This window comes from Mus musculus, chromosome 7, assembly GCF_000001635.26.
Source record: "Mus musculus strain C57BL/6J chromosome 7, GRCm38.p6 C57BL/6J".
Taxonomy (NCBI): Eukaryota; Metazoa; Chordata; class Mammalia; order Rodentia; family Muridae; genus Mus; species Mus musculus.
In genome coordinates, this window is record NC_000073.6 from 109,288,455 (window position 1) to 109,308,725 (window position 20,271).

Here is a 20,271-nt window from a genome sequence, read left to right on the forward strand (position 1 = left end):
ATTTTGTGGACTTGGATGCAAAATAGTTTGTGAATTTTTGCATTTATCACATTGTTTTGTAACAGTATTCCAAACTGCATGCTAAGTTTTTGTTTAGGGTTTCTGTGTCTATTAGTGAGAGATACTGGCTAGCAGCTTTCTTCTCTTATAACATCCCTGACATGTGTATATTAATATCATTCTTACTGTATAAATTTGTTGTTCAATAGTCTCAAAAGACTATATGAGTTTCCTCATTTCTATATTAAACACTTAAAGAAATTAACCATTGAGTTCTTTGGGAATGTTAACTATTTATAGGGAAGATCATAATTTAAATATTTTACTTACAAATAAATATAAAATGATTTAGGTTGTCCATGTCTTCTTGTATATTTGTTTGGTGGTTTTAAAATAGGCATTGGTGTTTTCCCTTAAATTTTCTAATCCAAGTGGTGATGGTGACGCAAGCCTTTAATCCCAGCAAACAGGAGGCTGAGGCAGGTGGGTCTCTATGAATTTGAAGCCAATCTGATCTACAGGGCAAGTTCCAGGACAGTCAGAGCTACACAGAGAAAGCTGTTTCAAAACAAAACAAAAAATGTCTAGCCTGGCTGTCTGACTCACATCTGTGACCTCAGCATTCAGAAGCAGAGGAGGAGAATCTCTCCAAGCTCGAGGGTGGTCTGCTCTACACAGCATGTTCCAGACCAGCCTGTCTCAATGATCTCACCTCTCCCAAACCCCTCAGAAACAATGAAAACAAAAAACAAAAAACTCCTTTCTACTTGATGACATAGTTTGTGTGTCAGTAAGCCCAAAGCTCATTGATGGGAGCCAGGGTAAAGGACAGATGGCAAGTAACAACCTGAGTGGAGCCCGAGGGAGCTGTCAGAGCAACCGTAAACTGTCTGGTGTGTGAATGCCTGGAACTTGGGGGGAGTGAACAAGAATGGCAAATCCTCCCCCCAACAGCCGACAGTCAAATCTACACATTCATGACGCATAGCCAACCCCAAGAAGGATGGATGTGAAACCATGCTTAACAATAACATAGCACTGAAGACGAAGAGAGAATCTTAAGAGGCCAGAGAAAAGGGCCATAATACGCACAGAGAAAGAGCATCTCGACCTAGCAGACTCCTAAGAAAATCTGACAGCCAGAAAACACGGAACAAGCTTTAAAGTGTGGACCAAGTACACAGATTAGAAACCTGTTAGACCCCAAATTCCACAAACAAGAAATCTCCTAAAACATTTGAAGGCAAAGCCAGACTTTTCCAGGGAAAGACCACGGAGAGGACTCGGCATCAGAAGAGCGGAGGGTGGCAGAGGAGCCCATGGACCTGAAGGAAAATGATGGCAGATGGAAACCCAGATCCTCGGAAGGAAGAGGCACAGCACAAATGCAAATGGCTGGCTAAATAGAAAAAACTTTTTTTGCTCTTAATTTCTGGAAAATAGGCATGACAGTTTAAAATTAAAAAGATACTTTTTTTCTGTGTAGTTTATAATTGTGTAGATAAAATACATCCAACAATTACAGTATAAAGGCAGAGATGAGGAGACCAATCGAATACACGTAGAAGGAATGCATTACTCATTATATTCAGTGTTCCTGTGGCACAGCCAAACAGCCACAAGTCCTGGGGCAGCTGAGCAAAAGGTGGACTTGGAAGGCAAGGAAACAAAGGATTTGCCAGCATGTCCTTCACCTAAGGGACTGTAGGGACTGTAGGTAAGCTGGCAGTGAAACCTTAGCCTGGTCCCAGAGGCTCCTGGGTGGGGATGGGGACCAATAGTTCCTTTGGAATAGCAGACTTGAGGTGAACAGGAGTCAAGTTTGCTTCCTCACAAGGCTTCCAGCTATTCCAGCTACTACAGCGAAAAGATGCAAAGCTTGCCAGAAAAAGAAAGGTGCACCAGGCACACTGCAGTGCACAGCTCCAAGTGCCAGCACTCAGGAGGCAGAGGCAGAGGAGCGCTGTGGATTTGAGACCAGGCAGGATTAGTGAGTCCCTCTGTCAAAAAACGGGGGGGGGGGGGGGGGGGGGGGGAAAGGGAGGGGGAGGGAAAAGGGGAGGGGAGGGGAGGAAAGGGGAGGAAAGGGGAGGAGGAAGGGGAGGGGAGGGGAGGAGGGGAGGGAGGAGGGAGGGGAGGGGAGAAAGGAAGGTACGGTGCCTGGAGAAGTCTAGACACAGAAGGCCTCTGAGTGTCCTCTACAACCAGAGTCACTCAGTTTGCCTGCCATCTGCTGGAAGCCGGCTGTGACTGTCTGAAATAGCTATCAGCAGGCTATGTAGACATGTAGACATAGACTAGGGTTTTCACCATGGGCTGATCATTCATGCACACTGTTTTCACAAGTAATTTAGACACAATGGTATTTTAGAAATTACCTAAAATCCAAGTTCCCAAATATCAGCTGAGAACAAACCTCAAAAATAGGCCTTTCCAGGACACCAGTTGAAGCTAGTAATCCAACTCTTCCATGCATGAGCCTCTGGATCTGATCTCCAGGAGCCCAATGAAATAAACAGAACATAGCCATCTGACCTGCTCTACTAACTCTACTACATAACGAGCAACTGTGAAAGTGTCCAGTCCTCTAACAACAGATATTCCTTCTTTACAAACCACAGAGCTTGGCCTTGCGAGGCTGGACTTAAGGCCGTGGACAGAGTTCAAGTGTGTCCATAACTCAAGTGCATGTGGCTTCCCGTGGCAGGTGGCAGCAAACCCAGAAAGCATGTTACCTCATGCAGACACTTGGGGTCTCTGCCTCCATCACACTCCTTGAGGCTTGTCCCATCAGCCAATGCACATCACACAAGCACCTGCACTAGAGGAGAGAACAGCCCTCCTCTGGTCCTGCAGGGGACCCACTGCAGAGGCAAGGGCATTAGTGAGACAGCTTCCTGGTGAGGTTGGAAAGAATCAGAACAGCAACAGCACAGAGCCCTGCAGCTCTCACAAAACTGAGAGGTCAGAAGTATCACTTCACCCTAACATTCCTTGGCTTATCCCCATGTACTATCAAAATAAATGATACAATTAAGAAAAATTAAATTTTGATAATATTCTATGTAAAATATCTAGTAATATGAAAATTTAGGCAACTGTAGCTAACACTGTGCTTAGAGTGTCACATGACTGATTTCATTACCCCTGAGCAGAGGATGGTATACTATTCACAAATGAGAGAGTGGAGGCCTAGAGATGCCCCACAGCAAAATGATGGGGATGGTAAAACATGGTCTGAGACCCAGCAGCTGCCATGGAGTGCCTGCACGGTTCATTATTAAGACACTCCAGGTTCTGTTATTGAACATGTCCTATCCAGGGTTCTATTGCTATGATAAAACACCAGACCAAAGCATCCTGGGGAGGAAAGGGGTTGTTTGGCTTACACATTACAGTCCACCGAGTGAAGTCAGGACAGGAACTCAAATAGTGTAGGAATCTGGCAGTCAGGAGCTGATACCGAGGCCATGGAGGAGTATTGCTTAGTGGCTTGCTCCCATGGCTTGTTCAACCTGCTTTCTTGTAGAACTCAGAACCATCAGTCCGGGGAAGGTACCACCCATAATGGGCTGAGCTTTCCCCGATTAATCACTAAGAAAATGCCTTATAGGCTTATCTACAACCTGATCTCATGGAGGAATTTTCTTAATTAAAGCTCCCTCTTCTTTGAAAACTTTAACATGTGTTAAGCTAACATAAAACTAGACAGTAAGACACATATGCCCTACTGAAATGCTTCAATACTAGAATATGAAAATGAACAAAACTTTTACATTATAACTGATTCTTTTGGATGTAAGAGGCTAAAATTTAATTTTTCATGAAAGAAAATGTTTTATGCTATTCAACTACAAGTCAAAGAAATGATGTTTTTCATCATGAAATCATCATCAAGATATCTGTATGATTCAGTGATTTAACTTAGGTAGTATGAAGTGGAAGCACTTTTGTCTTTGGAGAGACTCCATGAGAACACCTATCATCCATCACAATAATTTTTCAGTTTCCAAGAAACCTAGCTTTTTTAAAATAACCACTTCATATGTCACCTCCTACAACCTTGAGGCCATATTTTCAGTCTATGCAAAAAGATAGCTAACAAAAGAAAATAATCATAAAACAACTTTCATTTTCATTAAACAAGTTCATTCAAGATTGTGTCCAATCAACAGTTTAACGTCAAAGAGGTTTCCTGTTATGAAGCAAGAGTTCAGGTTTGCAAAGGAACTCTGCTCCATCTAGAGTCTAGCCGTCTTTTCACTGTATGGGAAGCTACATTTTAATTACAGAGGTTTGTTCCTCTCCAGTTGCTTTATGGGATTATGAATAATAAAAGAATGATGCCTCGTATAAGGAATGGCTAAGGGCCAACTGTTGACAGTCACGCCACTGCAGTAAACAGTGATGTGCCAGTGTCCTTTCTGAAGATGAGCACCCACTGCTGCAGGAGTGAAAGCTGAGGCTATTGCAGCTGATTAAGGCTCTGTATCAGCAGTTAGAGGATTGCCAACAACATGTCCTCCACATATACAAAACAACATGTACACAGGAGAACAGTGCTGCACCAGACTACCACCACGTAAAGGAAGTAGACATGAAAAGGGGCCTTGTTGGCTGGGGGAATAAGGGGAGGAATGACTAACACTTAGGACCATTTGAGGGGCCATAGTAAACCTACTAAAGAAACTTCCTAATATATGTGAAACAGGTACAAAATAATGGGAGAGACTGTGTCCAACCAGACCTCACTAGCCACCAAGTGAAACACTCAATGCCAGAAACGGATTATTACTGACTGCTCTCCACAATGAACTCAATGGTATTTCTAAAGACTTTTGTCTCAGATTGCTCTGTTTGGGCAATTTTTTTTCTTATTGGTCTTTTGTTTATTTTCATTTCCATTTTTGTGGGTTTGAGCATTTTGTGTGTGTTTTGTGTTTCTTCTTTGGTTTTTGCTTGGTTTTGTCTGTGCTTGTTTGTTTTTCAAAGAAAAAGAAAGGGTGTAGAGTTGGGTGGGTAGGGAGGATCTGGGATGAGTTTGGGGAGGGAACAGCTATGATCAGAATATATTATATCAAAAATTTTCCGTAAAAATAAAATCACTGTCAAGATTCTAGGTTTACTCAAAGGAAATACTAACTCAGAAGACAACTTTCTTGCTATTTCAGTGCTGAGTTGGAGATTATATTAAGATGCTTTATGTAGGAGACTTTAAGGCCTAGCTCTTACTTTCATTAGAGTTTACATACACAACTTGAATTAGAAATAGTTTGTTTTCATTAAGTCTCTCATCATTGAATATACACATGATATATTAGGGCTTTGTCAGATGCCACCCATTTGAAAAGAATTTGAAGTAGTACAGGACGAGGCCTCCTCTGTCCTGCATCTTCCCACCGTGCCCGAGGAGAGTGGAGGAAGGGCATCTTTACTTAGGGAAGGAGGAAGGCTCTTAGTTCAGCTGCTCTGGTTTTAAACAAATTCTCACTTTCTCTGCTTTGCCGGGATCTTAAAGGTGTGACTACCTTGGCTTCTGAGAAACAGAATTTTGGGACTTCTGAGACTCCCTAAAGAGGAACAATGACAGAATGGAATGCAGACACACTGGGGCCTTCCTTTTCAGCTAAAGCCAATTTTCAAATAATTTAATAAACATAAATCATATGTATATTTCCTTAGCCTTGTTGGCACAAATTATATATATACCAAATTGCTTAAACCAAATTGTCGATAAAATCTAATCTTAATGTGCAAAACTTTTCCCATAAAAATGTCAAATTCATAGAAACTTTTAATAAACTTAAATTCTCACTTTTAAGAATATTGATACTGCATAATCCTGTATGGATGTTTCTAGTTATCATGTTTGAATTTTACTGTTTTGTACATATTTATCATGTACTATGTGATGTGCCAATTTATGACACCCTGGCTAATGATCAACTTGTGGTACTTAACCTGTCACCTTAAAGTTTTATCATTGCTTCTTCTGTGTTTGTTTTTACAGTCTTCAGCTTTACTGTGTCACTTTCAATTTAAGCACTTCTTCAGTCAATTAATCTATATAATTAATACATGACCATATATTAATTATATATTAATTGCACAAAATAATGCATTTTATTTTGATATTTTGTATATCATATATAACATACTTTGATCATAGTCACCACCCAATAACCTATCCTATCCTTCCTCCCCAATTCCTCTAATCCCCTTTTTCTTTTTTCTTTTTTATTCTTTCTAACTTTTTATTGATTCTTGGTGAGTTTCACGTCATGTACCCCGATCCCTCTCATCTCCCTGCCCCCTCATATCTTCCCTTCACTCTTGCAAAGTCAAAATACACACACACACACACACACACACACACACACACACACACACACACACAGAAAAACCTTCTCATTGTGGAAGCTATACTATGTCGCACTATATCCCACAGTATATTCATTGCTCTGTCCAAACATCTTTACTTGCAAATGTTCATTGCAATGAGTCATTGGTCTGGTTTGAGGTCTCTGGCTTCTGTGATACCTATCAATACTAGATCCTTACTGGAAGTCTTCCTGATTATCCTGCTGTTGCCCTCTGTCATGGAGATTCTGTAGCTTCAGATCAGCAGGACTGGCCTTTTCACAATCCAGACTGGCCCTTTCACACACTTACAGATGATAGAGATTTGGGGGTGGGTTAACTCAGAGCCCTGGATCTGGGCCTGGGTAGTAGCTGAGCTGGTCAACATGTTGATTCTCCCTTATCCAAACCACCAGGGCAAACTCTCCAGTACTGCTCCAGCTAGGCAACCTAATGTCACCATTAAGTGGCAGGAGGCAGGTCAGGTCTCCTGCTCTCATGTCCTCAGGCAGGCTCACCTGCACCCACATCTCCAGAGCCAGCTTACTTTGTCGCCCAGTCAAGACAAAGGGCTTACTCCCCTAAGTGTTGTAGCTGGCGGACGGCTGGGCCAGCTCTCCCCCTCTCACACCCTTGGGGCTGACTCACCCATGGAAGGCCCTTTCTCTGACTGCTAAAGCCAGTGAGGGGGCAGGGCTTGCTCTCCTGTTTCCTCACCCAACCACTGCAGGTAGCAAGTGGGGAGAGGGAGAAGGCATCACCATGGTACCTAGGCCACTTCATAACAGATGAGTGTGGTAGGGACCAGCTCTCTAATGCTCCTGTCCTTAGGGCTGGCTCACCAGTCCTCCTCCTGACCCCCCCCCCCCCGGCCCTCACCCCTGTCATCAGGGTCAGTTCCACTGTGCTGTCGGCCAAATAAGGTGCAAGGCCCACTCTCCCAGAATGTTGCATGATGCATGCAGCTGGTGAGGGGCAGGGCTCAGTCTCCTATGGTCTTGACCCTGTTGGCAGATTTCCCAACTGCCAAAGTCAATTCTCCCACACTCATACCCTCTGGGCTGGCTCACTCATACCCCAGCCACCAGGGCCAGCTCCACAATTGCTGCTGGGAGTAAGAGGTGGGGTTAGCTCTCCAGAGCACCTCAGTCAGCGAGGGGAAGGGCCCAGTTCTGCACAGCCCTGGACATCCATGTGATCCCAGTGGCCGCCCTGACAAGAGATGTCCCATGTTCTCTAGTGGTGATATGAGCCTCTGGCATGGACATGAACCGTTACATAACCATGGACCCAGACTTGGCCCTCAGTGGCAGCTTGGGCTGGAACCTCACCATGGCCCCAAGTGGTGGAGCTGGCCACTCACTGCAGGCTACTCCTCTTCCCCCTTGACTCTCAAGTTCCATTTCTCTTCATAATGCTAAAGCTTCTCCACTCTCTTTCCCATATTTGTCTACCATGTATTTGCACATTGTGGTGGCTCCTGTTGTAGGCTGGTCACATGGCTGGTGGGTTTTAGGTGACATCCTCCATCCATGCTGGAGGGTGTGGTAACCAGTGGGTACCTACAGCCTGCCTATGCTGTCCTCAGAAGGGCAGGTCTGTGGGTGGCATGTCAGTCTGCAGGTCTCTGCATGGTAGTAGGCAGGGTTCTGTGCATCTGTGGCCTGCCTGTGCCATCGGGCAGAGGGCAGGTCTGTGGGTGCCTTTCCTAGCCAGCACTGTGTGCATGGTGAAATACAGGTCTCTGTCTGTCTTCTTCCTCCTGTGCTGTGCTGCCTAGATTGATTTTTACGTGACCACCAAACTAGAATGAACAAAGGACTGTCATCTTCTCTGCCCCTGACCGGTATAACAACATCACCTACAACAAGGTGTCTCTTTGCCTGTTGCCAGGGGGGACCTTTTCTTTCTTAATAGTACACTTTTTTTCTTTTACATCACTGTTCCTGTAAATTTTATATACATAAAAAAGTTTTAATGTGTCTTTTTAAGTTTTCTTATTTCACCTGATCATCTTGTTCAGTCTACATTTCTGAGAATCTTAAGATTTCATTCTTTATGCCTGAATACTACTCTATTGTGTATAGCTTTTCTCCTTCTCCTCCTCTTCCTCCTCCTCCTCCTTTTTTTCTTATTTTTGTTGTTTGTTTGTTTGTTTTGTTTTGTTTACTAGGTGGGGTTTTTCTGTGTAGCTCTGGCTGTCCTTGAACCTGCTCTGTAGAACAGGCTAGCCTTGAACTCACAGAGATCTGCCTGCTTCTGCCTCCAAAATGCTAGGATTAAAGGTGTGCACCTCTACTACCTGGCTCTTGTATATATCTTATACCAGATTTTCTCTATTCAATCACTCAAAGGTAGCCACCAGCACTGACTCTGGACTTGACTTGCCATTTGTGACTAGTGCTGTGGACATGCCTACTGTGTCCTTGCCTATGCCTGTCTTTCAAAACAGTGTTTCACATATCTCAGGCTAGCTCCAAACCCCCTCTGAAGCCGAGGATGGACTTGAACTAATACTGAGAATCATAGATGTAAGCTACCATGTTAATGTACCATGTTACGTATTACTGGGGAAGGAAAACTGGGCTCCATGTGTTCCAGGAAGGCACTCTACTGAGCGACATTCCTAGCTCCACTTGTGCTGTGTCTTTACACGTTTCCCTTAGCTGTACCTGTATGGGGTTTTTGTCTGAAACCTTTACCCACTGAATTTGTCTATGTGCCTATTTCTGTGCTGAGAATGTGCTGTTTCATTCTGCATGGCTTTGTAGGATACTTAGAACCAGGTACTGTAATTCTAACACTGCTCTTTCTGTTTAGGATTCCTTTAGCTATTCTACCTTTTGGGCTTCCATGAGAATTTTAGGACTGCATTTAGTTCTGTAGAGAATGTTACTGGGATGTTGTTGGGGACTGCACTGAGATCAGAGATTGATTTCAACCCTGAAGTCATTTAACAATATTAATTTTTCCAATACATGAAGATGAAACATATCTTTAGTGTCTTTGGTTTCTTTCTCAGTGTTGCATACTTTTCATTGTAGAAGTCTTTTGCCTCCTTGGATAGGTTCCTAGGTATTATAGATTCAGGCTATTGTGGGCAGGATGGTATCTCTACTTCCTTTTGAAATGTTTGTTATGGTGTACAGCAAAGCTACTGATTTTATATGCTGAATTTTATATCTTGTTACTTTGCTGAAATTATTAAAACTAAGTCCTTTAGGATCTTTTGGTGCAGGAGTATAGCAACTGCAAATAGAGATAATTTGAATCTTATCTTTCCTATTTATATCCCTTTTATTGTTGTGCCTAATTGCTCTGGCTAAGGTTGTAAATGTTATATTGAACAAGGGTGGTAAAAATCAACACTAGAGTTTTACTCTTGACTTCATATGAATGGTTTGTTTTTCTCCATGCAGTAGAATGTTGACTATATACATCTATCATATAGGGTCTTTATTTCATTGATGTATAATCTTTCTAGTCCTAGCTTTTCTAAGATTTCACCATGAAAGGATGTTGAATTTTATCAAAGACTTTTTAAAAAATCTATTGGGATTATTATGTGATTCTCCACTCTGTTCATGTGCCATATTGTATTTGTTGATTTGTACATGTTGAACAACCCTTATACCTCTAGAATGAGACCAACTCTACCACAGCTATGATCCTTTTAACATATGGTTAAATCTGGCTAATGAGAATTTTATTGAATATTTTTAATCTATATTCATCATGGATACTGGCCTATAGTTTTCATCATTGCCATTGTTTTTCTTACATCCTTATACAGTTTTGATATGAGAGTAATATTTCCTCCATATAATGACTCTTCTAACATTCTTTGCCTTCCTGTTTTATGAAATAGCGTGAAGAATATTGATGTTAATTGTTTTCTAAAGAACTGGTTCAGGGCTTCTGGTTGATGGAGGACTTTATTACTTCAGCTCCATTGTTAGTTCCTGATCTATAGGGTTATATGTCTTTTTTTGGTTTGATCTTGGAGAATCATATTTTCCTAGAAAATTGTTCAATTTATCTAGGTTTTTCAACTGATTGGAATATACGTTTTAAAAATAATTTTTAGCAGACATTTGGGTTTCAGTGATTTTTTTCATTAAACATTTTTTATGTGTATGGAAGGTTTGCTTGCATGTATATTTGTGCACCATGTTCATGCCTTGTATCTATGAAAGCTAGAATATGGCATCTGATATCCTGGAACTGAAGTTATAGAGCATTGTGAGCCATCATGTCATGCAGAGAATTGAACTCTGCCCTTGCCAATCAGAAGAACATCAAGTGTTCTTTGAGCTCTGGTCGTCCAGGAGAACAGCGAGTGCTTTCAACCACTGAGTGACCTTTCCAGCCCCACTGTCTGTGGAGTTAACTCCTCTTCCATCCTAATTTTATTAACTCAGGCCTTCTTTTTTGATAAGTTTGGCTAAGGGTTTGTCCTGTGTTTCTCTTTGTTTACTGGTTCTTTGTGCTGGCCTATTAGTTTCCAGCCTATTAGCTTCTGAGCTAATCTTTATCAATTATTTTCTTCTACTAAATTTGGCTTTGGCTTGCTTTTATTTTTCCAAGGCCTTTGGATACATCATTACATTACTTATTTGTTACCTCTCAGATTTTTAAAAATGTAGCCACTCATATCTATAAACATCCCTTTTAGAACTGTCTTGATTTGTACAGATGCTGGTGTGTTGTGTTCCTGTTTTCACTTAATTCTAGAAATTTTTCATTTTTTCCTTTGAGTTCTTCATTAGCTCAATTGTCATTCCAATGTATATTGTTTAGTCTTCATATGTTTGTATAATTCCTGCAATTGCTATAACCATTAGTTTCTAGTTTCATTCAATTGTGATCAAATAAGTTACTGATAACAATAAATTACTTTAGTTTGTTTGCATTTGTTCAAACTTATTTATTTTCTACAATATAATCTGCATGCTGACAGTTCCATGAGCTTCTAAAAAGAATGTGGAACACTCCTCCATTGCTGGTGGGATTGCAAGCTTGTACAGCCACTCTGGAAATCAGTCTGGAGGTTCTCAGAAAATTGGACATAGTACTACCAGAAGATCCAGCAATACCTCTCCTGGGCATATATCCAGAAGATGTTCCAACCGGTAAGAAGGACACATGCTCCCCTATGTTCATAGCAGCCTTATTTATAATAGCCAGAAGCTGGAAAGAACCCAGATGTCCCTCAACAGAGGAATGGATACAGAAAATGTGGTACATTTACACAATGGAGTACTACTCAGCTATTAAAAACTGAATTTATTAAATTCTTGGGCAAATGGATGTATCTGTAGGATATCATCCTTAGTGAGGTTACTCAATCACAAAAGAAATCACTTGATATGCACTCACTGATAAGTGGATATTAGCCCAGAAACTTAGAATACTCAAGATATAATTTGCAAAACACAAGAAAATCAAGAACAAAGCCAAAATGTGGATACTTCATTCTTCCTTAGAATATGGAACAAAACACCCATGGAAGGAGTTACAGAGACAAAGTTTGGAGCTAAGACGAAAGGATGGACCAGCCAGAGACTACCCCACCCGGCGATCCATCCCATAATCAGCCACCAAACCCGGACACTATTGCATATGCCAGCAAGATTTTGCTGAAAGGACCATGATAAAGCTGTCTCGAGTGAGGCTATGCCAGTGCCTGGCAAATACAGAAGTGGATGCTCATAGTTATCTATTGGATGGAACACAGGGCCCCCAATGGAGGAGCTAGAAAAAGTACCCAAGGAGCTGAAGGGGTCTGCAACCCTATAGGTGGAACAACAATATGAACTTATCAGTACCCCCAGAGCTCGTGTCTCTAGCTGCATATGTAGCAGAAGATGGCCTAGTCAGCCATCATTGGGAAGAGAGGTCCTCGGTTTTGCAAACGTTACGTGCCCCAGTACAGGGGAATGCCAGGGCCAAGAAGTGGGAGTGGGTGGGTAGGGGAGCAGGGCGGGGGGAGGGTATAGGGAACTTTTGGGATAGCATTTGAAATGTAAATAAAGAAAATATCTAATAAAAAAAACCTAGCAGGCCATGAAAAAAAAAAAAAGAATGTGTACTCTGCAGCCATTAGACTATATATGTTGTTGATGTCTAGCAAGTCCATTAGATCTATAATGTAGGTTAGCTCTGATATCAGTCTTTCAGCTTTGATTTTTCTTTTAAGGTTTCTTTGTTTTTTATTATTAGATATTTTCTTTATTTACATTTCAAATGTCATCTCCTTTCCTAGTTTCCCTCAGTCTTCATGCCCCGCAAACCAATATACTGGTGAAAATGAGTAATGAGTATTATACTTTTGTTATATAAGAGTCTATCTCTCTCTTTAGGTCCAACTGTATTTGTTTTATAAAATTTGCTGCATAGATATTTGGTGCATATACACTTACACTCATCATGTTCTCTTTAGTAGATTGCTTCCTTGGCCAATGTGTAATGGCTTTATTTGCCTCTTTGGACTGGTTTTGGCCTGACATAGTTCTTTTAATGTATTTGTATAGCTATTTCTGTTTGCTTTGATTTGCTTGGAACATTATTTTCTCTTCTTTAACTTTCAGCCAATACATGAAATGTCCCACAAGATGGGTTTCTTGCAGACAGCAAAATGTTGGGTTTCATTTTTTAAAATCTAATCTGATACTCCTTGTCTTTTAATTGGATAATTAAGTACATTTTGGGTTATTATTGGAAAGTATTTACTAGTTCTTGGCATTTTTTGTTCTCCTAATGTTCTATTCTTTCCTAATTCTTCTCATTTGCTTACCTATTACTCTAATGAAATTCATTATTGACCATGTTCGCATAATGTATTTATCTTCATCTTCTATGTGTAAGATCTCACAAATATCTTCTCCAATTCTGACTCAGTGGTCATGAATAACTTTTAGATTCCAGTTCATGCCTAGAAGGTACTTATTTTCTTTTGCATCCTGAAGGATAATTTCTCCAGATATAATAAAACAGGTTGAGTTAATATTTTGTAGAACTTGAAATAAATTATGCTATATCTTACTGACCTTTAGAGTTTCTTCTCAAATATTTGCTGTTATTCCAACATGTTTACCTTTATAAGCAACCTTGCAGTTCTCACCTCTTTGTACTCTTGGCATTCTAGGTATAATATGGCATGAGGAAGTTCTTTTCCTGGTCATGTCCATTTAGTCTTAATGCTTTCTGTGTCTGAATATTCATATGTTGCCCTCAACTTGGGAGATTATATGTGATCATTTCACTGAATAGATTTTTCTATGTCATTATTCTGTATGTCTATATCTGAGTCTATGCCAAGATTCCTAAGTGTGTCTTTTAATCTTATCCCAAAGTTCTTTCATGTTCTGTTTATAATTTATTTTTCTTGTAATACTGTCTGAATGTTCTAAGCCATAAATCTTGCTTCAAGCCTTCTTCCCATTGATCCAGTCATTGGTGAAGCTTTTAACTCAGCCTTTTATTTGATTTATTAAGCTTTTCATTTCCAAGATTTCTTCTTGACTTTTCCAGAACCTCTCTTTATTGAATTTTTCTTTCATATAATAAATTGTCTTATTTTATTTAGCTGTCTATTCATATTTTCTCTGTGTAAACATACATGTGAATTCAAAGAACAACCTTGGGTGTTATTCTAGGCTGGTTGGCTGAACAGTGAGTACCAGGGAACCATCTATTGGTCATTCCTGATGCTGGGATAACAAAAAGCACCAGGCCTGCATGACTGGCTAGATTTTTCTTCTTTCTTCTTTCCTTTCTTTTCCTTCCTTTCTTTCTTTCTTTCTTTCTTTCTTTCTTTCTTTCTTTCTTTCTTTCTTTCTTTCTTTCTTCCTTCCTTCCTTCCTTCCTTCCTTCCTTCCTTCCTTCCTTCCTTCTTTCTTTCTTTCTTTCTTTCTTTCTTTCTTTCTTTCTAATTTGGGTTTTAGGGATTGAACTGGAAATCTTGTGCTTGCATGTTTAGCACTTTGCAAACACATTATCAATTGAACTATCCTTCTAGCCATCTCCCCACTCCCATCATATTTTCCCTGAGTTTGTTGATTTTTAAGTTTGTGTTATAAATTCTTTTTGCAGTAGTGTATCCATGTAAGTATCATTAGATTCAGTTACTATGGATAATCAACATTGTGGAGCAGGGGAGGGCCATGTTGCCTTGCTTTTTATATTTACTATATTTTGATATTGAGATTTGCATACCTGGGCTTAAGTCATTGTCTGAGAGCTTTAATCTACTGTAATCTTTGTATTGGAGTATTTGCCACAGTTCAGATGGAATTAAATCATAGTTGGGTTGGGATTTGTCATACCTGGGCTTGAAGTTCAGCAACAAACTCCCCTTAAAATGCTCAAGATAATAATCTCAATCAGCAGTGCCTTTTAGAAAGAAGCACAAAAACTTTGGTGACAGTCATGATATATTAGCAAATTGAAAATGTAATCATCATTTAAAAATAATTATCCACAACACCAATAATAACAAATAAGAGGGGGCAAAGATAATAAAGAATACACTAAAAGCTGCTGGCTAATAAAGGGGGGGAAGAAGAATAAAGGAAGAAAAAATAAAAGGTGGATAAGGAGAAGAGAGAAAATCCACTTAAAGATGTAAAAATGAAAAAGTAGAAAAAGTAGAAATAGAAAATGAAACAACAAAGGGAAAAGAAGAAAAGAGGAAGCAATCCAATTCAAGTGTTTTTAAAGGAGGGAAGGGAAAGAATTTAAGGATAGAAGAGTATTAAGAAAATAGTGAAAAGGAAAAATAAGAGAAAACATTAGATATAAATATTCAAAGTAATCAGGTAAGGTAAGGTAAGGTAAGGCACAAAAGTCCTTTTTTTTTGTTTTTGTTTTTGTTTTTCAAGACAGGGTTTCTCTGTATAGCTCTGGCTGTCCTGGAACTCACTCTGTAGACCAGGCTGGCCTCGAACTCAGAAATCTGCCTGCCTCTGCCTCCCGAGTGCTGGGATTAAAGGCATGCACCACCACACCTGGCTGGCACAAAAGTCTTAATGGTTACAAAAAGTACAACCCCTACCCCCAAAGAAAATAAAAAACAACCATAGGTCCCCTTGCTAGCAATGAGGCCAAGTATATGGGTGACATGAACATTCTGTCTGTGCTAAGTGGACCTTTCTAAATTCTTGGGTTATATGCTCTTTGGACGGTACCAATAGGCTTAGTTCCATTTGTCTTTTTCTTCTTTGGTTGAGACATTCTACACTCATCTGTCCTGGCTGAGAGTTCCATCAGTAGTAGTTCCCTTTTATTTTCTCTGTACATTCCTAAGGCTGCTCAGGGATGAAAAGGGTCTATTGGGTTTTAACTACACACATTGAATGGGGACAGTGGTGGGTCCCATATGGAACCCTCATCTTCCACCTGGTGTTCTGAAACTTGTTTATCACATATAATAACTTGTAATGGTTTGTTCTGAGCCTGCTCCAGCTTCCTTAATCAAATTCCCAAATAAATGGCCCTAGATAGCGAGGGATCTAGGTTCCCACTACAAAATGCTCTTAACGATTCTGAATCCAAGAATCTCTCCCTTAGCCATACTAGATCTCTAGGCCATCACTCACTGGATCAGTTTATGACTATAAACTGGAGATAGGGAAAATATAGAAACCTTTGATTCCCAAAGCAGTAAGTTCAGACAAGAACTCAAAATGGTGTCCTAACTCAACAGGAAGAACTTCCCCTGAGCCAGTATGCAAATTGCAAGTCCTCAGAGAATCTGTTCCTTAAAAAACTAGCCTGTTTTGTTTTGTTTGTTTGTGTTTTTTGTTTGTTTTTAAGATTCATTTTATGCATATGTGTCTTTTGCCTGCATGTCTATATGTGTGCTATATTTGTGCCTAGTGCCAGAAGAGTATGTTGGATCTCCAGGTACAGGTAGTTGTGAGCCACCCTATAGGTGCTAGAAACCAAACCTGGATCCTCTTTAAGAATAGCAAGTGTACTTAACCACTGTGCCATCTCTAGACTTTTTGCCTTCATTTCTGCAGTGGAGAGGCTGGTGCTAAATGTATTTTGTGAGTTTCTTTCTTTTGGGGGAGGGTTATGATTTTTTATTACTTTATTTTTTTACAGTCCCCCCTCCCACAGTTCCTCATCCCATTCCTCCTTCCTCCTGTCTCCAAGAGGATGTCATACCCCCTCCTCCACAAGACCTCCCCACTCCCTGGGGCCTCAAGTCTCTAGAGGGTTAGAGACACTACTTTTCCTACTAAGGCCAGACCAGGTAGTCCTCTGCTGTATATGTGTCAGGGGTGGAGGAGGTGGGGAGTTGGGGCCTGGGACCAACTCATGTATGCTGCCTGGTTGATGGTTCAAGGATCTGGGTTAGTTGAGACTGCTGCTCTTCCTATGGGCTTGCCTTCCTCCTCAACTTCTTCCAGCTTTTCCCTAGTTCAACCACAGGGGTCCCTGACTTCAGATTGTTGGTTGAGTGTAAGTATCTGCATCTGTCTCAGTCAGCTGCTTATTGGGCCTCTCAGAGGACAGCCATGATAGGCTCCTGTTTATAAGCACACAGTAGCTTCAGTAATAGTGTCAGGCCTTGGAGCCTCCCCTTGAGATGGATCCCAGGTTGGGCCTGTCACTGGACCTCCTTTTCCCTCAATCTCTTCTCTATTTTTGTCCCTGCAGTTCTTTTAGACAGGAACAATTCTGGATCAGAATTTTTGACTGTGGGATGGCAACCCCATCCCTCCACTTGATGTCCTGCCTTTCAACTGGAGATGGACTAATAGATATCAGAGTTGAAAGTATTGAAAGATTAAAAGAAGATATATCTTCATCTAAGTATCTATCTATCTATCTATCTATCTATCTATCTATCTATCTATCTATCTATCTATCTCAACAAGGTCCCTCACCCCACTGTGGGCATTTCATCTAAGGCACCTCCCTTTGAGTCCTGATAATCTCTCACCTCCCAGGTCTCTGGTACTTTCAAGAGGGTCCCTCCACCTCCCAACCTCAAGGTTGCATATTTCTATTCATTCTGCTGGCCCTCGGGGCTTCTCTCCTGTTTCTCCCTGCCCCCCAGTATCTGATCATTGTCTCCATTTCCCCTTCCCCTCCCCTCTCACCCAAGTCCCTACTTCCCTTCTCCCATCATTGCTTTCTTCTTCCTCCCAAGTGGGAACATCCTTACTTGGGCCCTTCAGCTTGTTATCCTTCTTGAGTTCTGTGGATTGTATTCTAGGTATTCTGTACTTTTAGGGCTAATATCCACTTATCATGCATGACCTTTGGGTCTGGGTTACCTCACTCAGGATGATATTTTCTAATTCCACACATTTGCCTGTAAAACACATGATGTCCTTGTTCTTAATAGCTGAACAGTATTCCATTGTGTAAATGGACCACATTTACTGTATGCATTCTCGTTTGTGGGACATCTGGATTGTTTCCAGTTTCTTGCTATCACAAATAAGGCCACTATGAACATAGTGGAGCTTGTGTCCCTGTGGTATGTTGGGGCATCTTTTGGGTACATGCCCAAGAGTGGTATAACTGGATCTTCAGGTAGATCTCAGTGGAATCTCTGGGTTGTTTTGGTTTGCATTTCCCTGACAACTAGGGACTTTGAATATTTCTTGAAGTGCTTCTCAACCATTCGAGATTCCTCTGTTGTGAGTTCTATTTAGCTCTATAATCCTTTTTTTTTTTTTCGAGTTGTTTGTTTCTTTGGAGGTTAGCTTCTTGAGTTCTTTATATATTTTGGGTAGTAGCCCTCTATCAGATGTGGGGTTATTTAAGTTTTTCCCAATCTGTAGGTTGCTGGTTTGTCCTATTGACAAGTAAATATGTTCTTTGCTTTACAGAAGCTTTTCAGTTTCATGAGGTCCCTTGCTGATCTTAGAGCCTGAGCCACTGGTGTTCTATTTAGGAAATGGTCCAGAGTACCTGCTGCTGGTTTTGATTTTTAGTTTAATTTTATTTTTGTTATTGTTGGACAAGATGCTGGTATAATGTTGATATTTTGGATTTACTAAGACTTTTTTCCCCCTAAAGTCTAATCTAGTCCCTTTCCTTGTGAAGTTGGGAAGAATGTGTATTCTTTGTCTATTTGGTGGTTTGTTGTGTAAAGACTACTAAGTCTATATGATCTAGAGTAGACCATATTTCTTGATTGTTATTTTCTCTGGATCATCTGCTCATTGATAAAAGTGGAGCTTTAAAATCTCCTACCATTACTGTACCACCGTGTCTCTCTCCCTTTTGGTCTACTGATGCCCATACTCCAAGTTTTGTGGAGTGCATATCCACTTACAATGACTAGAACATGTTGTGTTGATTTATCACTGTGTATTACCTTTTTCCTTTTTACCAGTTTGACTTGCAGTCTATTTTATCTGACAGAACTGTAGCTATTCCTGTTCTTTTGTTTCCTATATTTCTGGCCATTAAGTTGCAATTTCTGTGGGTTCCTACTAGTGAAGCAAGTCTCTTGAGCATATTTGGATCCTGTGTGTGTGTGTGTGTGTGTGTGTGTGTGTGTTACTTCAATCTGCCATAGGCTTTTTGTTAGAAATCTCAATTTACTTACATTCAAGGTAACTTGGTAGGAGAAACTTCTGCTATTTTACTTTTAGATCTCTACATCTTTATAGCCTGCATTTTTCTTCCTCTATCAGCTAATTCTTTTGCAGTTGAGTGATTTTTCTGTAGCACTATACTACAGTTCTTTCTTAATTTTATATTATATTTATTTTAGTTTGGTATTCTATGGTTATGATGGGGCTTGCCAAACCCATCTGTAATGGCTTTGTCTGAAATATTCCCTGCAGGCTTACTTGTTCGGGCACTTACTTGGTCCCTGGGTGGTGATGCTGTTCTAGGCAGGTACTGAGCCTTTAAGAGGTGGGCCCCACTGGTGACAGTAGTCTATTAAAGGAGAAGCCTTGAGGGTTTGTTTGTTATGATTTTTGGTAGTGTCTTCTTGTGTGACATGGGAAGCTCCTCTTTGGGGTCTATTTGAGTTCAGATATGTGAACTTCCTTTGACTGGATGTTGGCTTTTCCCCCAGATTAGGGAAATTTTTTTCTTAATACTGTATCTATTTATCTTTGAGATAGAGTCTCACTACGTAGACCTAGCTGGGTTAAAGCATAATAATATAGACCAGGCTGGCTTTGTACTCACAGAGATCATCTGTCTCTGCCTCGTGAGTGCTGAGTTAGGATGTGCAACCATCAAACCTGTCTCATCCTATACTTATTAAATATGCTTTCTGGCTCTATTTAGCCCATTTCACTTTCTTTAATTCCCATTACACATAGATTAGGTCTCTTGGTGGTGGCCCACAGTTCCTGTAAGTTCTCTTTATAACCTGCCCCTTCTCTTTGATATTAGACTGATAATTTCAAATGTTCTGTCTTTAACCTCACTGCTCCTCATCTTTTTGTTCATTGATTTATTCACTTTGCATCCCCATCGCAGCCCCTCTCCATCCTCTCCTCCCAATCCCACCCCCCCCCCACACACACACCTGCCCCAATTCGTCGCTCCCCTTCTCTGAGAAGGAAGGCTCCCCATGGGTTTCAACCTGGCACATCAAATCACAGAAGGACTAGATAAGGCCAGACAAGGCAGCCCGGCTAGGGGAAAGGGATCCAAAGGGAGACATCAAAGTCAGAGACAGACCCTGCTCAAATTATTAGGAGACCCACATGGAGACCAAGCTGCACATCTGCTACATAATGTATGTATGCCCATTATACTCTTTGGTTGGTAGTTCCAGCCCATGTATGCTCTTTGGTTGGTGGTTCATACTTTGTGAGCCCAGGTTAGTTGACTCTGTAGGTCTTCTTGTGATATCCTTGACCGCTCTGACTCCATCAATCTTTTCTCCCACTCTTCCACAAGACTCTCTGAGCTCAA

General features: G+C 40.8%; 1 protein-coding gene across 19 annotated transcripts in view; it reads right to left on the bottom strand.

Moving 5' to 3' along the window:
* The window catches only part of Stk33 (serine/threonine kinase 33), a 159,956-nt gene that overhangs the window by 9,242 nt on the left and 130,443 nt on the right, over positions 1 to 20,271 (bottom strand). The window contains exon 13 of one of the 19 annotated variants that reach the window (XM_011241653.3): positions 14,571 to 14,754. The exons of the other annotated variants lie outside the window; for them this stretch is intronic. Coding sequence (XP_011239955.1) covers positions 14,701 to 14,754 — 54 coding nt within the window. The 3' untranslated portion in view covers positions 14,571 to 14,700. Of the gene's footprint in view, positions 1 to 14,570; positions 14,755 to 20,271 lie in introns of those variants that run through there. 19 annotated transcript variants of the gene reach the window in all.